This window comes from Gobius niger, assembly GCF_951799975.1.
Source record: "Gobius niger genome assembly, contig: SCAFFOLD_94, whole genome shotgun sequence".
Classification (NCBI taxonomy): Eukaryota; Metazoa; Chordata; class Actinopteri; order Gobiiformes; family Gobiidae; genus Gobius; species Gobius niger.
The window spans coordinates 33,705-52,397 of record NW_027639274.1 but is presented as its reverse complement, the minus strand read 5'-3'; the positions used below and the strand labels follow the sequence as shown (position 1 = coordinate 52,397).

At 43.2% G+C, this 18,693-nt stretch overlaps 1 protein-coding gene across 1 annotated transcript; it reads left to right on the top strand.

The window, feature by feature from the left end:
* The first annotated feature begins 267 nt into the window (after positions 1–267).
* Positions 268–13,859, top strand: LOC306982650 (NACHT, LRR and PYD domains-containing protein 12-like). Its single transcript, XM_079583119.1, has 11 exons — positions 268–393; positions 2,513–2,579; positions 2,661–2,859; positions 2,926–5,011; positions 10,149–10,322; positions 11,121–11,288; positions 11,705–11,878; positions 12,242–12,409; positions 12,496–12,666; positions 13,108–13,154; positions 13,252–13,859. The coding sequence occupies exons 1-11, from the start codon at positions 296–298 to the stop codon at positions 13,788–13,790; spliced, it is 3,891 nt and encodes a 1,296-aa protein (XP_079439245.1). The 5' UTR covers positions 268–295; the 3' UTR covers positions 13,791–13,859.
* The last annotated feature ends 4,834 nt before the right edge of the window (positions 13,860–18,693 follow it).

Below are 18,693 nucleotides of genomic sequence, written 5' to 3'. Positions count from 1 at the left end.
TCGGTTCAGGCGGGAGTTAAGAGGTTAAACAAAGCATCGGGTTCGTCCAAATTAAATAAGTAAATACAAATAAAAAAATTAATCACACTCTAATTTGTTTTGGCGCCAATTTAGCCCGACAACTTGTGTACCATGTATTAAAACAAAATAACTCATGTTGTTTTGATGATGATATTATTGCACATACATGATCATATTATTGGTAAAAAAGTTGTAGTATAAGTTATAATATGGTAAATGTTTGTTTTGTTTATTAATTCACAGGCCTGACTCGTTTTCTTTCCTCGAGAGGAAGATGGAGGAGGGTCCTGGTCCCAGCTGTGAGTCCATCAAGAGTGACCGCTCCAAGGGTCTTCCTATGGCCTTCAAAAATAAACGTTCTTCCTATGATTTGTGAGTCCATCAACATTATTTTCAGGTGTATTTTTTTATATATACTTGACTAACTGTACCATGCATTATAGTGTGCCAAAAACACCCCCCACTGGTCCCAGATGTGAGTCCATCAAGAGTGACCACTCCATGGGTCTGCCTGTGGCCTTCAATAATGAACCTTCTGAGCCTCGGTGAGTTTCTGGTTCTGAAGTCCTGGAGGAATAAATACGTACATTTATTGATCCACAAGAGAAATGTCTTAATCACAAAAGCTCAGTGATACAATAATCAAAACATTCTTGCAAAACAACATCAGCAGAATTGCACCAATGGTAAATCGACCTGGTGGTTCCATCTACATTAGACACTCAAACCAATGTGATTAGTTTAGTTTCACAATTTCACTCATACAATCAGGAAATCACCTTATCATCATGTACATCATGTAAAGCCTCATTATGGAAACATGGACACTTAAAAACTTAAAGCTTCTCAACAGGGGTCCATCACCCACCGCCCTGATCAAACATAACACTGCACAGCTTAAATCATGCAATCATGGCTCTTGTGGAAGACGTGGCCACAGCAATAGATAACAGTGAATATGCAGTGGGTGTTTTTATCGATCAGAGCAAGGCCTGTGACACCATAGACCACACAAGGCTTCTAAAAAAGATTGAAAGGTTCGGTGTCAGGGGACCTGCTTATGCCTGCCTGGAAAGTTATCTCAGCAACAGATACCAATATGTACATATACACAATGTCAACTCTGAAAATTACACATGGGGTCCCACAAGGCTCTATTTTGGGTCCTAAATTGTTTTTAATGTATATCGATGTTTGTGAAGCTTTGGAAAAGGTAAAATGTGTATTATATGCGGATGATCCGAGCCTGTACTGCTCTGGAAGGGACCTGAAACAGCTCCTTTCTACAGTAGAAGACGAGCTCACAGTCCTGAAACTATGGTTTGATCTAAGCAAACTCTCAATGAATCTAAGTAAAACAAAATATATTATCTTTGGAAGTAGAAAAATTAGTGATCATACAACTCTAAAAATGAATGATACAGAAATTGAACGAGTTCATGCAAATACATGTTTAGGAGTGACCATTGATGGTAAACTTGAATGGAAATCGCATATAAGTATATTAAAAACAAAATTAGCAAAAAGCATTGCTGTAATTGGCAAATTGAAAACTGTACTCGATAAAAAATCTCTTCTATTACTGTATAACTCCCTCATACTTCCTTACCTAAATTATGGCCTGGAAATATAGGGAAACAATTATAAATCTAATACTCGTCCTATTTTCCTACTCCAAAAAAAGACAATAAGAATCATCACTAAAGCAGATTTCTATCACCAACGAACCCCGTCTTTGTAGAGCTGAGCCGACTGAAAATCCATGATCTTGTTGATCTAAATACATTAGTAATAGTGTACAAAGCAAATAATAATCTTCTCCCTCCTCCAGGAGCTTTTTGAACACAGGAAAAGTCAGTAAAACCTCAGAGGAACTGCTATTTTCAAAAAAGCAAAAGCTAAAAAGAATAAAAAGAGTCGATGTATTTCTGTAAGAGGTGTTAATCTGTATCCATATAGTCACTATATAGTCAGAACATTACAAGAAAAGCATAAAACATCAAAATAAAAATGTATCAAATACAGTAGATCCGATACCTGGTTGAAAGTCGCGTTCGACTTTCTTCAGGTGGAACGCGACTTTCAACCAGGTGTCGGACTGCCTCGGATTTTTGTCTTTTTTGCCTTTACTTAAGTTTCAGCGTCTGACCTCCTTTACAGACCATTCTACCAACTGAAAAATTAATATAATAGAATTGCGACCATTTTCCTTCCCAGCACCAACCAATATCTCATCCTACCCACAGAATCAGTGGAGCTGTACAGGATGGCTTTCAACAGGCCAACTTACAGTGTGTATCAGCAATAGCAAAAAACAATCTATCATCTATATTCAAATGAATTGGATCTGTTTCAAGACACAAAAGTTTGTACAAATCATCATTTTTTGTGTGTGGATTTACAACATTCTGAACAGAACACAGGCCTACAGAGGAGCAGGTACATAACGATTTTGACTGAATATGAACTTCATTTCACTGTGTATCTTCAGTCAAACAGAACATCAGGATTCAGGACTTGAACCGTCGACTCAGACTGAGCTGGACGCCATATTTAAGGTCTGCACTTCACCAAATGTGTCTCGCTTCTTTTCTCTCAGGTTTGTCCTTTGATTTTGTGACTGTTTATTCTCATTTTAGCGGCTGGAGGAAACACTTGTGGCATTTGTCAAAGATGAACTGAAGCGGTTCCATAAAGTTCTGTGTTTAAATGACCCAGAATGCTTTGATAAAGAGGAGGAGGAGGAAGAGCAGAATAACCGAGAGGCTTTTCTTAAGATAACACTGGATTTCCTGAGAAGGATGAACCAGGAGTCACTGGCTGAGCGTTTACACAGCAGTAAGTCCACAGTCAGGCTCACTGTGTCAGGCCGAGTGATGACGATCACAATGTTTTGTGTTTCAGAAAGTCCTTCAGGCGTTTGTCAGAGCAAACTGAAGAGTCTCCTGAAGCAGAGGTTCAGCTGTGTGTCTGAGGGCATCAGTAAAGAAGGAAAACAAACCCTCCTGAACCAGATCTACACAGAGCTCTACATCACAGAGGGAGGGGCCTCAGAGGTCAACCAGGAACATGAGGTTAGGCACATCCAGGCTGCTTCCAGGAAGAGATTCACATCTGAAGCTACTGTCTTATGTGAAGACCTCTTTAAAGGCCCCGCCCCAAAACTGGGACCAATCAGAGAGGAGCCAACAATGGGACATGAGCAAATCAGAGCAAAGGAAACTAGGAGGCAGTCACCACCAGTCACGGAACAGGTGATGAAGAAACAACGTCCGGTAAAAAACATGTTTAAAAAGATGACTTCTGGACTCTGGTCAGGCAAAACAGGAAAGACAAAAAAGCAAGAACCAAATGGAAGAGAAGAGACAGAGGAACCAATCAGAGCAGAGCTGACAGAGGAACTAATCAGAGCAGAGCTGACAGAGGAACCAATCAGAGCAGAGCAGACAGAGGAACCAATCAGAGCAGAGCAGACAGAGAGGCGGGGGCCAGTCAGGACGGTGCTGACGAAGGGCGTGGCTGGCATCGGGAAAACGCTGCTGACTCAGAAGTTCAGTCTGGACTGGGCTGAAGGCAAAGCCAACCAGGACATCCAGCTGCTGTTCCCCTTCACTTTCAGAGAGCTCAATGTGCTCAGAGACAGACAGTTCAGTCTGATGGAGCTGCTGCACCACTTCTTCAGTGAAGCTAAAGGACTGGGCAGTTTAGAACATCTAAAGGTGCTCTTCATCTTGGACGGTCTGGACGAGTGCAGACTTCCTCTGGACTTCAGCCGGACCCGGGTCCTGACTGAGACCACAGAGAGCGCCTCAGTGGAGGAGCTGCTGGTGAACCTCATCAGGGGGAGCCTGCTTCCCTCCGCTCGCCTCTGGATAACCACACGCCCTGCGGCGGCCAATCAGATCCCAGCAGAGTGCGTCTCCATGGTGACAGAGGTGCAAGGGTTCACCGACCCACAGAAGGAAGAGTACTTCAGAAAGAGGTTCAGAGACGAGGCCACAGCCGTCATCTCCCACATTCATAAATCTCTAAGTCTTTACATCATGTGCCACATGCCAGTTTTCTGCTGGATCCTCTCCTCAGTCCTGGAGCATGTGCTGAAAGAGAAAGAGGGAGAAGAGCTGCCTCACACCTTCACACAGATGTACATCCACTTCCTCGTGGTCCAGGCCAAAGTCAAGGGCCTCAAGTACGATGGACGCTCTGCAACAGACTCTCCCTGGAGTCCAGAGACCAGGGAGATGGTGCAGGCTCTGGGAAAACTGGCCTTTGAGCAGCTGCTGAAAGGAAACCTGATCTTCTACGAGTCAGACCTGAGCGAGTGTGGGCTGGACGCTGCAGATATCGCTCGTTACTCTGGAGTCTTCACACAGGTCTTTAAAGAGGAGCCAGGCCTGTACCAGGACAAGGTCTACTGCTTCATCCATCTGAGTGTGCAGGAGTTTCTGGCTGCGCTTCACGTCCATCAGACCTTCTTCAGCTCTGGAGTTAACCTGCTGTCCACACAACAGACCTCTGAGAGCCCTGAGGATGAGTTTGTAGCCTTCTACCGCTCTGCTGTGGACCGTGCTTTAGAAAGTCCAAACGGACACCTGGACTTGTTCCTGCGCTTCCTCCTGGGGCTGTCTCTGCCGTCCAATCAGAGTCTGCTACCAGTTTTACTGACTCAGACAGAAAGTAGCCCTGAGGTGAATCAGAAAACTATTGAGTACATCAAAGAAAGGATTGGTGAGGGTTTGTCCACTGAGGGAAGTATCAACCTGTTCCACTGTCTGAATGAACTGAACGACCACACACTGGTTGAACAGATCCAGGAAAACATCTCAGAAGGACGTCTGTCTGACATGACTCCTGCTCTGTGGTCCGCTCTGGTCTTCACCCTTCTGTCCTCAGATGCTGAACTTGAGGTCTTTGATCTGAGGAAATACTCTGTTTCGACAACAGCTTTTTTGAAGCTGCTGCCAGTCATCAAAGCCAGCAAAACGGCCATGTGAGTGACATCATTTTATTCACAACTATTAAAACCCTTGGTGGTCAGTGAGGTCACGGACCTTAGAGGGTGTGGTCAGTGGTCACCACCTGTTGAAAAAAATAAATGTTGTTTTGCCTATCCCTCCAGAATGGAAAGAGACAGAGACTTACACATTTTAGTTTTGGAATCTACTCATTTCTGTCTTCCTACCAAACAATAAATGATCCACGTCGGGCCCCTGGAGGCTAAATAAAGTTTGACTTCTCCCCTTTATATTATTATATTAGTATGTCACAGGTGATATGAAGAAAAACTCCTGTTCTTTTGCTTTGGCATGTACTCATTCCTCGCTTTCAAATAAGCCTAACCTGATATTCCTCGGCCTTACGGAAACTGTGCAACAACAAATGAATAGTTCTATCCATGTCAAAGACACGTAAAGTGACATATTTATCCTTAAGGTTTGGGCTAAGGTAAGGTTAGCTTTAGTTCGTAGCTAACCTTACCTTAGCCCTGACCTTAAGGATAGTGGAATTTACGAGCTAAAGCTAGCCTTACCTTAGCCCTAAACTTAAAGATAGTGGAGTTTACGAACTAAAGCTAACCTTACCTTAGCCTTAACCTTAAGGATAGTGAAGTTTACGAACTAAAGCTAACCTTACCTTAGCCCTAACGTTAAGGATAGTGAAGTTTACGAACTAAAGCTAACCTTACCTTAGCCCTAACCTTAAGGATAGTGAAGTTTACGAACTAAAGCTAACCTTACCTTAGCCTTAACCTTAAGGATAGTGAAGTTTACGAACTAAAGCTAACCTTACCTTAGCCCTAACCTTAAGGATAGTGAAGTTTACGAACTAAAGCTAACCTTACCTTAGCCTTAACCTTAAGGATAGTGAAGTTTACGAACTAAAGCTAACCTTACCTTAGCCCTAACCTTAAGGATAGTGAAGTTTACGAACTAAAGCTAACCTTACCTTAGCCTTAACCTTAAGGATAGTGAAGTTTACGAACTAAAGCTAACCTTACCTTAGCCCTAACCTTAAGGATAGTGGAGTTTACGAACTAAAGCTAACCTTACCTTAGCCCTAACCTTAAGGATAGTGGAGTTTACGAACTAAAGCTAACCTTACCTTAGCCCTAACCTTAAGGATAGTGGAGTTTATGAACTAAAGCTAACCTTACCTTAGCCCTAACCTTAAGGATAGTGGAGTTTACGAACTAAAGCTAGCCTTACCTTAGCCCAAACCTTAAGGATAGTGGAGTTTACGAACTAAAGCTAACCTTACCTTAGCCCTAACCTTAAGGATAGTGGAGTTTACGAGCTAAAGCTAACCTTACCTTAGCCCTAACCTTAAGGATAGTGGAGTTCACGAACTAAAGCTAATCTTACCTTAGCCCTAACCTTAAGGATAGTGGAGTTTACGAACTAAAGCTAACCTTACCTTAGCCCTAACCTTAAAGATAGTGGAGTTTACGAACTAAAGCTAACCTTACCTTAGCCTTAACCTTAAGGATAGTGAAGTTTACGAACTAAAGCTAACCTTACCTTAGCCTTAACCTTAAGGATAGTGAAGTTTACGAACTAAAGCTAACCTTACCTTAGCCCTAACCTTAAGGATAGTGAAGTTTACGAACTAAAGCTAACCTTACCTTAGCCTTAACCTTAAGGATAGTGAAGTTTACGAACTAAAGCTAACCTTACCTTAGCCCTAACCTTAAGGATAGTGGAGTTTACGAACTAAAGCTAACCTTACCTTAGCCCTAAACTTAAGGATAGTGGAGTTTACGAGCTAAAGCTAACCTTACCTTAGCCCTAAACTTAAGGACAGTGGAGTTTACGAGCTAAAGCTAACCTTACCTTAGCCTTAACCTTAAGGATAGTGGAGTTTACGAACTAAAGCTAACCTTACCTTAGCCCTAACCTTAAGGATAGTGGAGTTTACGAACTAAAGCTAACCTTACCTTAGCCCTAACCTTAAGGATAGTGGAGTTTACGAACTAAAGCTAGCCTTACCTTAGCCCTAACCTTAAGGATAGTGGAGTTTACGAACTAAAGCTAACCTTACCTTAGCCCTAACCTTAAGGATAGTGGAGTTTACGAGCTAAAGCTAACCTTACCTTAGCCCTAACCTTAAGGATAGTGGAGTTTATGAACTAAAGCTAACCTTACCTTAGCCCTAACCTTAAGGATAGTGGAGTTTACGAACTAAAGCTAACCTTACCTTAGCCCTAAACTTAAGGATTGTGGAGTTTATGTTGTTTTTTGGGCGGCGGGGTTACCATTACCTTAATGCACAAAACTAGGATCTAAGTTTGGATTTTTGGAAAGTGCAGCTTGTTTAAAGGCAGCGGGCACAGCCTGACATCAGAGAGACATTTATCAAACGTGCAACGCAAGTCCCAACAGAATAAAGTAGCTTTTAGAAGTCCAGCTGGAATGCAATTTCGGGGACAAACTAAGGATTTTAAACTGTCAACAATTTCAGACAGATCAGACAGAAGAACACAATCAAAATCACAAAGGACTGCAGAGCACACAGGTGTAACACTGGGATCTGTGGCTGGAGTAGACAAAGTTAACCGCAAGTTTAACATTTGTCTGTGAAAAACTTACAGAAATCTTCACACAAAGATGCACACGGGACAACACCAGTGGGCTCCCATTCAAAACTTTAAAAAGAACCTGGGGTTTGTGACTGTTGTTAGACACAATGTTAGACAGAAGCTGAGCTTTTGCAGTCTTCACAGCACTCTGATGTTTAGAAAGGCAATCCCCCAGAATGCCAAGGGAGACATGAAGATTGTCTTTCTTGAATTGTCTCTCAGCTTTACGACAGTCACGTCTAAGCGCACGAGTGGTGTCATTCAGGTTTCCCACGCCTGCTTGTGGAGCAACAGAATCAAGAATGTCTGTGCACAAAGTGTCAAACATGATAACCAGTCCAGTAATATCCATATTTTCGGCCGAGAGGATTTTGTCGCTTATATCAAAAGCAGTGGAAAACATTGATGGTGTGGATGCGTTTAAAGCACGTCATTTATGCGCTGGGAGAAGCGGTTTGTTTGTGGAGCAGGACAACGAGAGAGTAAAAAGCACAGGGAAATGATCCGATATGTATGTCTCACAGATCTCTTTAAAGGAGCTATATCCTGCTATTTTAGCCATTCCAAAGTTAAGTATAGACATGTATATGATATATTGTACCTCTACCACTATGGAGCACTCATTGTGTGATAAATATAAGTGTTTTCTGGAGGTATTTTTCAAACCCGGAAGACACAACGGTTCAGTTAACTCCGCCCCCTCTCTCCGCACATACTTTACCGTAATATAAATAAACAGCAATAAGTGAAGTTACTTCACGATGCAGTTATATGGAGTTGACATCTGCAACACAGCTTCATAAATGGATAACACACATGCTAATATGCTAACACACAAGCTAATATGCTAACACACAAGCTAATATGCTAACACACAAGCTAACATGCTAACACACAAGCTAATATGCTAACACACACATGCTAATATGCTAACACACAAGCTAATATGCTAACACACATGCTAATATGCTAACACACATGCTAATATGCTAACACACATGCCAATATGCTAACACACATGCCAATATGCTAACACACATGCCAATATGCTAACACACATGCTAATATGCTAATATGCGTTTGGACTGACTCACCCTCTGCTCCATCGCTGTTTACATTATGGGACTCGCGTTGGTTATAAAAGTTAATCCACTTTGGTTCAGGTGAAGGTTCACAAACATCCATCAGAGACAGTCACAGAAAAACTATATTTTGGTGAAAGTCGCTGAATCCCGGAGAAAAAAAACAACTTCTGACGGGAGTGGCCTCTTCTTTTGTAAGGTTGAACCATAGACTGTATAAACTCCCGTCCTCGTAGCCAAACGCGCTTCTTTTTCTCCGTGACATGATCGTTAGGTAAGAATAAAGAACAGGTGTGTCCAGTTATAACGAGCTCCATCTTCAGCTGCAGCGCAAACATGACTGATCTGTTCAGACGCTCAAGGGTGTTTGTTTTGGCCTCAGCTGACCTGGAAGCACCTCGGGCACATCCTTTTTATTCTCTTTTTTTTCCTTTTCCTTTATTTATTTATTTCTTACGACAGAAATAATGAAAAAGCTGTTTTACAAATTAAAATCAGGCTGTGAGACATTACTTTACAGACGCCGAGCACTTCCGTTCCGCTGTGACGACACAACTGAACAGGTCAGTCGTTCACCAGGAGAGGGCGGAGCCTCAGAGAGCAGGAGGGCGGAGCCTCAGAGAGCAGGAGGGCGGAGCCTCAGAGAGCAGGATTCAGGAGGATTACTGAGAGCTGCGTGAATGAAGCCACAAACCACTCTGGGGGTGGTTTTGATAAGGAAATAGCAGAACAACATGGCTAAAAGCTCCAAAAAGTCGATTTTGCCTGATATAGGACCTGTAAGATTCACGTTCAAGCCACAATACAGTACAAGGTCCAATATATGACCCTTTTCATGGGTAGAGAAATTCACCAGCTGTGAAAGGCCAAACGAATCCAGAATGTTTAAGAAGTCATGGACCAAAGGTTTCGAGGGACAGCACACGTGTATATTAAAATCACTAGAAAGTTGCTGCATTTCCCGGCTATTTCAGCCACAAACTCTGAGAAATCACGAATAAAGTCCCTGTTGAATTTGGGAGGACGATATACAAGTGCACAGAGCACAGGCGGATCCAGCATGATTTCAAGACGTTGTAATTCAAAGCTCTCTTAAGTTTTTATCGGAACCGTACGGCACTTAAAGTTAGTTTTAAAAACAGTCGCTCGTCCTCCACCCTTGCCTGATTTCCACGGAGTGCTGAGGAAAGAGCAAGCAGGAGGAACAAGCTCTGAAAAGGCTCAAGACTCACCGAGAGGAATGTCTCAGTCAGCAGCATAAAATCCTGATATTTGGCCGTGAAAAAGTCATTTAGCACAAAAGTCTTATTTCCCACCGATCATGCATTTATCAGCGCCAAATGTAGTGTATAAGAAATTCTACTCACTTTTTCCTCCCACTAAGGAAGGATGGTCTGTATTATTATGTTTTAAGGCTGCATTGATACAGACTTCAGTTAATGTAGTTATTATTATGTCCTGTGTTTCAGTTTGAGTTACTGTTTCCTGTCCAAGAGCTCCTGGGGCCAACTGGCCTCAGTCCTCGGCTCAGAGTTCTCCAGTCTGAGGAACCTGGACCTCAGTAACAATGGCCTTTATGACTCGGGAGTGGAGGTGCTCTGCTCTGGACTGATGAGTGTCAACTGCAGACTGGAAACTCTCAGGTGAGGAAAAAATAGGTTGATTGGCCTTTTTAAAATCACATTTGTGTTAGATACAGGACTATCTACTGAAACAGCAAATAATATACAGAACCTTCAGAGGGTTTTCTGTTTTACTCACAGGCTTAGAAATGGTCATTTAGCATCTCTATTATAATGTACGTGCACATGAGAAGAATTATGAGAAACAGACTCAAATATTTCTATATCTTATTTCTGTGTAAACGTTAAATCATCTTTTGCTCCATTTTAGAAACATTTTCAAATATGAGTCATTTGGACTGAGATGTTTTGAATTGGAGACATTTGACGTCTGATCCAGGGGCATCTTCAGCCCTGACGTAAAACATCACCACATTTAAGATTTCGGGCTCATCTAAACAGAGTTCTGCACCTTTCACTTTTTTCCGATACTGGAACTTTAACGATTCTTAGTTTACGATACTGATCCCTGAACAATACTTCTTTACATGACAATGCTACAATATGTGTTATTTACAACCAGAAAACGGAACAATAATGAGAATTTATTCCATAAAAGACTGTTTCTTTTCAATTGGTTTCATTTATTTGAGCTGAAACAAGTCACTTCCTTTAATGTCGTCTCTGGACCAACAGGCGTCACAACTTGGATCTAAAGATTTCATTTTTTCAGTATCTGCTTTCGATACTTTTATTTTCTCGATATCAGACTAGTGTTGTTTAACGATACCCAGCCCTACATCTAAAGTGGTGCAACTACTGTATGTTCTGGTGCTGAAAACTCCCACAATCTGGAGCCTGATTATTTTTTTCTTTCAGTCTGAGAGACTGTGGCCTGTCCCAGACCGGCTGTGGTCCTCTGTCCTCTGTCCTGGAGACCTCCAGTTTGAGGCTCTTGGATCTCAGTTTAAACGGCCTGAAGGACTCAGCAGTGGAGCAGCTGTGTTCTGCACTGAAGAGCTCCACCTGCAGACTGGAAACCCTCAAGTAAGAACAAAGTGATAATCAAACATGACATCACATCAGGCCATATGTAGCTCCATTCTGGAGGTTTGGAGGAAACATGTAAACTCCACACAGAAAGCCCCGCCCAGGAATTTAATCTGGGACTTTCTAGCTCTGAGGCATAAGTGCTAACCACTGCACCACTGTTACAGAAAGTCCTTTATACTGATCAACATCATGGCCATGTTTTTGAATAATGTCCTTTATCCATAAACATAGACCTGTCAACTTTTACCCAGATGTAACAGATCAGTGATGATAAAGCAAACAAACTGCTCACTATTATTATGATTATGATTATGATTATGATTATTATTTCCAGTCAGTGACTAAAGGTAAGTGCCTCTTTAAAGGCACAGATTGTTACCGCCTGTGTTTATGTCCTTGTGTTTCTCCAGATTGGTCGCTTGTTTACTGTCCCAGAGCTGCTGTGGTCCTCTGGCCTCAGTGCTTTGCTCAGAGTCCTCCAGTCTGAGGAACCTGGATCTCAGTGATAACGACCTCCTGGACTCAGGAGTGGAGCTGCTGTGTGAGGGAATGAAGAGCGCCCCCTGCAGACTGGAGACACTCAGGTCAGGACAGTTTAATTAAGATGGTTTTGCTGCTGTTTAGTTTCTAAATCTGTTTGACAATTTTCAGGAAACAAAGACAAGAAAGTTTAATGTTATGTCATGTCTTTGAACGAACATCCAGCAAGTTTGTCAACCTTAAACATATTCACATAATGTGAAGAAGAACAAAAGGGCATGGATTGTTTTTTGTTCAGTTTTTTACTAAATATACAGTAAATGGTGTGAGGTGTCAGTCTGATAGATCATTAGAGCCGACCTGCCTGAAATAATCCTCTGTGGTTTGTTCTATTAAAATTTTACAAACTCTTATTAGTGATTTTTCCAGTCGGAATTTAAGAGGCTGATGTGACTCTGTCTCTCCAGATTAAGGAGCTGTCGCCTGTCAGAGAAGTGCTGTGGTCCTCTGTCCACGGTCCTCAGTTCAACAAGTCTAACTCTCCTGGATCTCAGTATCAACGACCTCCGGGACTCAGGAGTAGAGCTGCTGTGTTCTGGACTGAAGAGCGCCCCCTGCAGACTGCAGACCCTCAGGTGAGTCTGATCCTGTGACTTTCAGGTTTGAAGCCGTGCCTCGATGCCACTGAAATCGAACTCAAATCAAATGTGTGTGGTTTTAGTCTGTCTGGATGTCTGGTCTCTGAGACGGGCGGAGCTGCACTGGTCTCAGCTCTGAGCTTTCCCTCCTCCAGTCTGAGAGAGTTAGACATGAGCTACAACCATCCAGGACCCTCCGCTGAGCTCCTGAGCACTCTACAAAACCAGCCCCACTTCTGCCTGGACTCTCTCAGGTGAGAACCCGTGAGGTTCTGTCACATCAGCTTCACTTCAATGAGGGCAAATTGTTTTAAAATCAAAATTCAGTTTCCTGTGCACATCTATGCACACAAAAATATGAACTGTGATAAATATGGGATTTGAATTTTCAGCTTTCCAGGTATAAGACGACCCGCTCTACCATCTGAGCCGCTGTTACAAAGAATATTTTACTACTTGATTAAGTCTTTCATTCAAACATTCAAATTGTGATTTGATTTGAGCTCTGCTTTATCAGTAACTGTTTCCCAAATAAACAGCAGTAGGATCTGAATAACTGTTGCTATTTTTCTCATAAGTCGCCAAAATACTTGGTATTGTCAGTTCTGTGTTTATTCCTCACTGTGACATAAACTGTAGTAGTACAGGATACACTTTTGGACTTTGAGCCATGACCATGTTTCATTGTGTTTTAGGATGAAACCTTCCGGTGCCAAATACTTAACTCCAGGTCTGGACAAGTGTAAGTTTCTGGTTCACAGAACTTCTACCATTCAACAGGTCTAGTGATACGTGTCAACTATCATCCACTTGCTTCACTGTGTTTGTTTGTGCCTCAGATTCCTGTGACCTGGTCCTGGATGTGAACACAGCTCACAGAGCGCTCCGTCTGTCTGAGGACCTGAGAACAGTGAGTCATGTGGAGAAGGAGCAGCCGTACCCAGATCACCAGGACAGGTTCGACTGTCGGCCCCAGGTCCTGACCTCCACTGCTCTGGGGAGACGGTGCCTCTGGGAGGTGCAGTGGGACGGCTGTGGAAAGGATGACCCTGGGTGGGTGGACATTGCTGTGTGTTATAAAAAACTGAAGAGAAAAGGAGACGGTAAAGAATGTTTGTTTGGGCTCAATGGTGAATCCTGGACTCTGAGTGTGTTTAAGGGACGATACTCTGTTCGTCACAGAGGAAAGGAGTATCGACGCGGCTTTTCTGCATCACAGCGAGTGAGAATGTATTTGGATGTTGATGCTGGAATACTGTGGTTCTTTGAGTTGTCCTCTGATGGTAAATGGCGTGGCTTCTCTAGTTTCTGCACCACTTTCACAGAAACTCTGGTGGCTGGGTTTGCATCCTACTGCAGTTCTGTCAGACTGATTTGAACTCCTGTTTTCAGCTGAACTCAAGGCACAAAAGCATCAAGTGTGACGTACATTTATTGTAGCAGCGACAAAGGAAATGTAAGATCATAAAGTTAATAAACTAAGAGTCGTCATAAACTGAACAGATCAGTTGTTTTCAACATTAATTTCCGACAAATTGTAAATAATATAATTAAATAAATAAACAAACCATATGGTCATATATTGTGGAAACTGTAAAAACGTGTCATGAGTCGTTCTCCAGAAGCAGCGCATGGTTCTGTGCGTGGGGGAGTTTGCAGGCGCGAGAGCCCGGTGGTCGACTGGTGGGGGGGTTTGGCTGGTGGGGGGGTTTGGCTGGTGGGGGGGTTTGACTGGTGGGGGGGTTTGACTGGTGGGGGGGTTTGACTGGTGGGGGGGGTTTGACTGGTGGGGGGGCTGGTGAAAGCAGGCCTTTAATCATTGAAGTTTTCATTTTGGCTTCAGTCCCACAGCCTTATAGTCTGGCAACAGCCTTTGAATTTCAAGAACAATCATATAGGTCTGTTGCCTGTTATTTCAATAACATTTATATTCATTGTTTGGTTTATAATCTATTTAATTGTCTGTGATACATTTAACTTTATTAAAAGCATGTGACAGGCAATTTTTTTCAGCGCATATAGTTGGCTATCCCCCACGCCTGCGAAAAAATACAGTACACCCAGGGGCTTAAAGTCGGGAGCGGCGTTTCCCCACCTTGCACGGCCAAAAAAAAAAATTAATGATTCAACTGTTACGATTTGCAGAGGAGGAACCCCAAAGCGGAGACTGAGGCAGGTAAGGTTTACCAATTTATTTCCAAAAAAACAAAACAAAAACTGAAGAGGCTGAGGCGACGGGGGCAGGCAGGCAGCAAGTGGAACCAGGACGGAGCAGAGGTAACCCAGAGCGAGAACCAACCGACTGAGACGGAATTATCTGGCAGTGTGGAGAGGACTGAGCAGAGTGTTTGTAGGCTGGTTCCTAATCAAGTCCAGGTGTGCCTCATTGCTGCATGTGCCAGCCACGCCCCCTTTAACCACCAGCTCTGTACAGAAGGAAAGGAAAAACACAAAGAGGAGGGGAACAAAACACAAACCATAACATCAACTTTGTCATTTTCACGCACATACCATGCAATAAAAAACACTAGATAGGGCCTACTGAATATCCACCCGGGGCCAAACAATAATATCTGATCCGCGCCTCATTTTCAATAAAAATATATATTTTTGGCCGTTATCCGAGTTGGCGCCACATTGTGCAGCAGTGTGGCTGCAGCTCCGGTACCATCATCTCCTACAGCGCGGCTCAAATGGAAACATGTCTCTGAAAAACGGTAAACAGAGAAAACAGGAGCTTATTGTTGGACGGACTGACAAACACAAGGACAGTGTGCGTCGTGTTTTTGGACTTTTGCTGGGATTCTCCCGAGCAGAAGCAGGACTGTTGCAGATGCAGCGTGTGTTCCTGCCCTCACCGGTGCAAAGGGCTGGACCTGCTACTGTCAGGTAAAGAGACACCAGTTCAGTTGTGGATGTTTGTAAAGTGGACAATGAAGCTGATGGTGCGTGAGTTTTGGAAAACTGTTCCGCACCGGCAGTGCTCGTGTTCAACCGGTCAACACGCTAAACCTGCTCTAATTTAGCCAAATCTGAGTCATTCATCTGACAGGTGCATGTTTGCTTCCTTTCTGCTCTGACTTCATTCAGTACGTCTTTGAGGGACATGTACAAGTGCAGAGATGCTCTTTGTGAAGTTAACAGGTAAAAGAGAGGCTGGACATGAATGGGAGCTCGTCATCTCCAAGGAGCTTTTTTCCATGAAGTGCGAGGTCTGGACAGAACAGCGGCTCAGGTGTTTGGTCAGCCCTTAATATTATGTCTATGGTCATACTCTGTCCACTCAGCTGGAGGAGCAGTGGCTGAGCAGGAGCAGGTCATGTTTGAGACGTGGTCTTGGTTCAGTTGGTCCTCACATGTAATCACCTGGTGGCTTTCTCCGCTGCTTCTGTGATTGAGTGTATCGCTTTCTTCTTAGCTGCTCCAGTCATCCCGAGTCCAAGCAAAGCTTTACTCATGGAGCGTCCGGCAAATCCTCGGCAACCTACTTCCACTGGATCCCACTGTGCACGCCACCCTTTGCTCCTACATTGCTCCACCAGTTCAGAATACTTGGCCAGCTTTCTCTCGTGTGCATCCTCCATGTTCTCCTCCCACATTTTGACTTGTCTAGTGGAATCGGAAAACATCACCAGGTCCGGTCGTAGTTTGGTTTCTGTAATGTGGCCTGGGAACTTTAGCTGCTTTCCCAGGTCCACACGCAGCTGCCAATCTTGGGCGCTCGACAGCCGGACACTTCTTGAATGTTGTGGCTGTGGCCGCTCTCCAGCCTTTACGAACACGATGCTTTTCATAGGATGGAACTTTGATCCCTGTGTAGCTGTAGTGACTGCCTCAGCAACTGCCTTAAGCACTTGGTCACGGCACCACCGATACCGACCCTCACTGAGAGCTTTGGGACAACCACTGAGTAAATGCTGAAGGGATCCTTTTCCTGCACACAGGGGACAGGTAGGAGACTCTACTTTGCCCCAGGTGTGGAGATTGGCTGGACTCGGTAGGGTATCGTAGACCGCTTGGACCAGGAACTTAATGCGGTAGATGTCATTCCGCCACAGATCTGACCAAGTGATCTTCCTCTGGATGGTGTTCTCCCACCGTGTCCACGCTCCTTGCTGGCCAAGTCCCACTGCTTGGCTGACTCGCACTTCCTCTATGCCCAAGCCACCTCCGAAGATGGCTGCTGATTTTCTTCTCCATTCCCTCAACCACAGACATGGGGATGTCGTACAGCAGCAGAGGCCACAAGATCATGTTGGTACATCCAGGCCTTGAAACGCCCTGGCAACCCCGACCTGTCAATCTTGACCAGCCATGTTTCCAGGTCCTTGTAGGTCTTCCGGATGGCAACAGAAGCTCTTGACTGGGTTATCCTTCAGTGTTAGAATAACGGAGCCAGAAATGGAGAAGCGGAACTTATCCACAACTTTTCCCCTCTTCAACACCAGGGATCGTGACTTTGATGGTTTGAAGCACATTCTAGCCCAGGTGATGATTTTCTCTAGACCTTGTAGGATCCATCTGCACCCTGGGACTGAAGATGTTGTCACAGTCAAGTCATCCATGTAAGCTCTTATCGGAGGGACACGTATAGATACAGACGCATCTCGTCATAGAAGGGGGCGTGGCTTCGCCGAGGGGGAAAATAGAACACAATTTTCCCTCTTTTTAGCCATTTTCTGGTGGAATATGAAGTTATCACATACAAACACTGCAAAAGTGCCCGACTAAAAACAAGGAAAAAAATCTTAAAATAAGATGTTTTGTTTTGTTTTAAGGAAAAGCTTCTGCCAATGGGGTCAGTGTTTTTTTCTTGCTAAGAATTCTTATTTCTAGAATATTTTTCTCTTCATAAAACAAGAAAGAAACACTAAATTTAAGCAAATAAATAGCGAGAATTAAGCAAAATGTCCTCAGAAAATGGAATAATTTAAGGAAAACATTCTTATTTAGTGAAACATTGTGGATATTTGACTTAAATGTTGCTTGATTTAAGTCAAATGTTCTAAATTAAACACATTTTTGAGCAAAATGTTCTTAATAAATACTAATATTTAAAGAAAGTATTGCCGCGCCCGGAGACCCGTCTCCATGATGTGGAGCCAGGCTGATGGTCAGAATCACCTGCTGGAGGATTCACCTGTTGTACATGTTTTTAGTGGTAGACATGGGGAGAACATGCTCCACACTGAAAGGCCCCGTCCTGGTGGGAATCGAACCCAGGACCTTCGAGCTGTGAAGCTGAGGCTCTAACCGCTGTGCCACCGAGCCGCCCACTTTAAAGAATGGAATGTTTTATCTCTCTGTGAGAAGCAGTTCTTACATTAAGAGTTGTTGATCTTAGTTTTTCTTAAAATAAGAAAAAATATTCTTTGTCTAAAACTGAAGAAGATTCAAGAAGTTTTTCTTTCTTGTTACAAGAAAAATTATCATGTTTTTAGCAAATTTATCTGAACAAGAAATGGCCAGATTTTATTTCCTAAAAACAAGATTTTTTTTCTCAAGAAAACTTTGCTCAGTGAGACATTATTACTTATAGGGAAAAAATAAGAACTTATTTATTAAAGTAAGACATTTTTCTTGCTTAGAATCCACTTTTTGCAGTGAATAAAGTCAAGTGTAAATCAGGCCCATATGGATATTTTCTCACAGCAGATTGTTCAGTAGAAGTGAAAAAACAGCAGTTGTAGCAAGCGCTAGCTAACCGTTAGCATTAGCCCGATGCTAACATGTAGCATCATGTTAGCATTCTCTGTTATTTATGTATTTATGGGCTGTTGAACCACTTTGCTCCTCCCCATGTCTTTGTATCTTTATTTAGTAGAAACTATATTCATAATTCAGCATTTGTTAAAGTAGTTTTTGAATAATTAGAGAAAATTTTCATTTTTTCAAAATTGTTTTCCCCCTTAACTGTTATCAAACATGACCATATATGGGCGATTCCAGAGATGCCGTTTGTATCTATGCCAGACTTCATCATTGGTCCTCGACACTCTGCTTCTGCCGATTTGACTACCATGTTCATCGCGAGTGCAAAAAGGGGTGACTGAGATGGTGCAGCCAGTTATTATTCCCTTTTCAAGCCTGTGCCACTCAGATGTCAGGGCCCCGGAGGTGACTCTCAACCGGAAGTTGTTATCGTAGTCCAGGATCAACTCCGAGATCTTTGTTGGCACATGGTGTTTGCTTAGGGCTGCTTCCACAAGCTTGTGTTGTATGGAACCAAATGCGTTCGTGAGATCCAACCATAGGACTGAGAGGTACCCTTTTCCTTCCTT

Coding starts and splice junctions, on each gene's coding strand:
- LOC306982650 (XM_079583119.1), top strand. CDS start 296: ATGGAGGAGGGTCCTGGTCCCAGCTGTGAGTCCATCAAGAGTGACCGC. Junction 2,580..2,660: donor AGCTGGACGCCATATTTAAG/GTCTGCACTTCA, acceptor TTCTCATTTTAG/CGGCTGGAGGAAACACTTGT. Junction 11,879..12,241: donor TGCAGACTGGAGACACTCAG/GTCAGGACAGTT, acceptor CTGTCTCTCCAG/ATTAAGGAGCTGTCGCCTGT.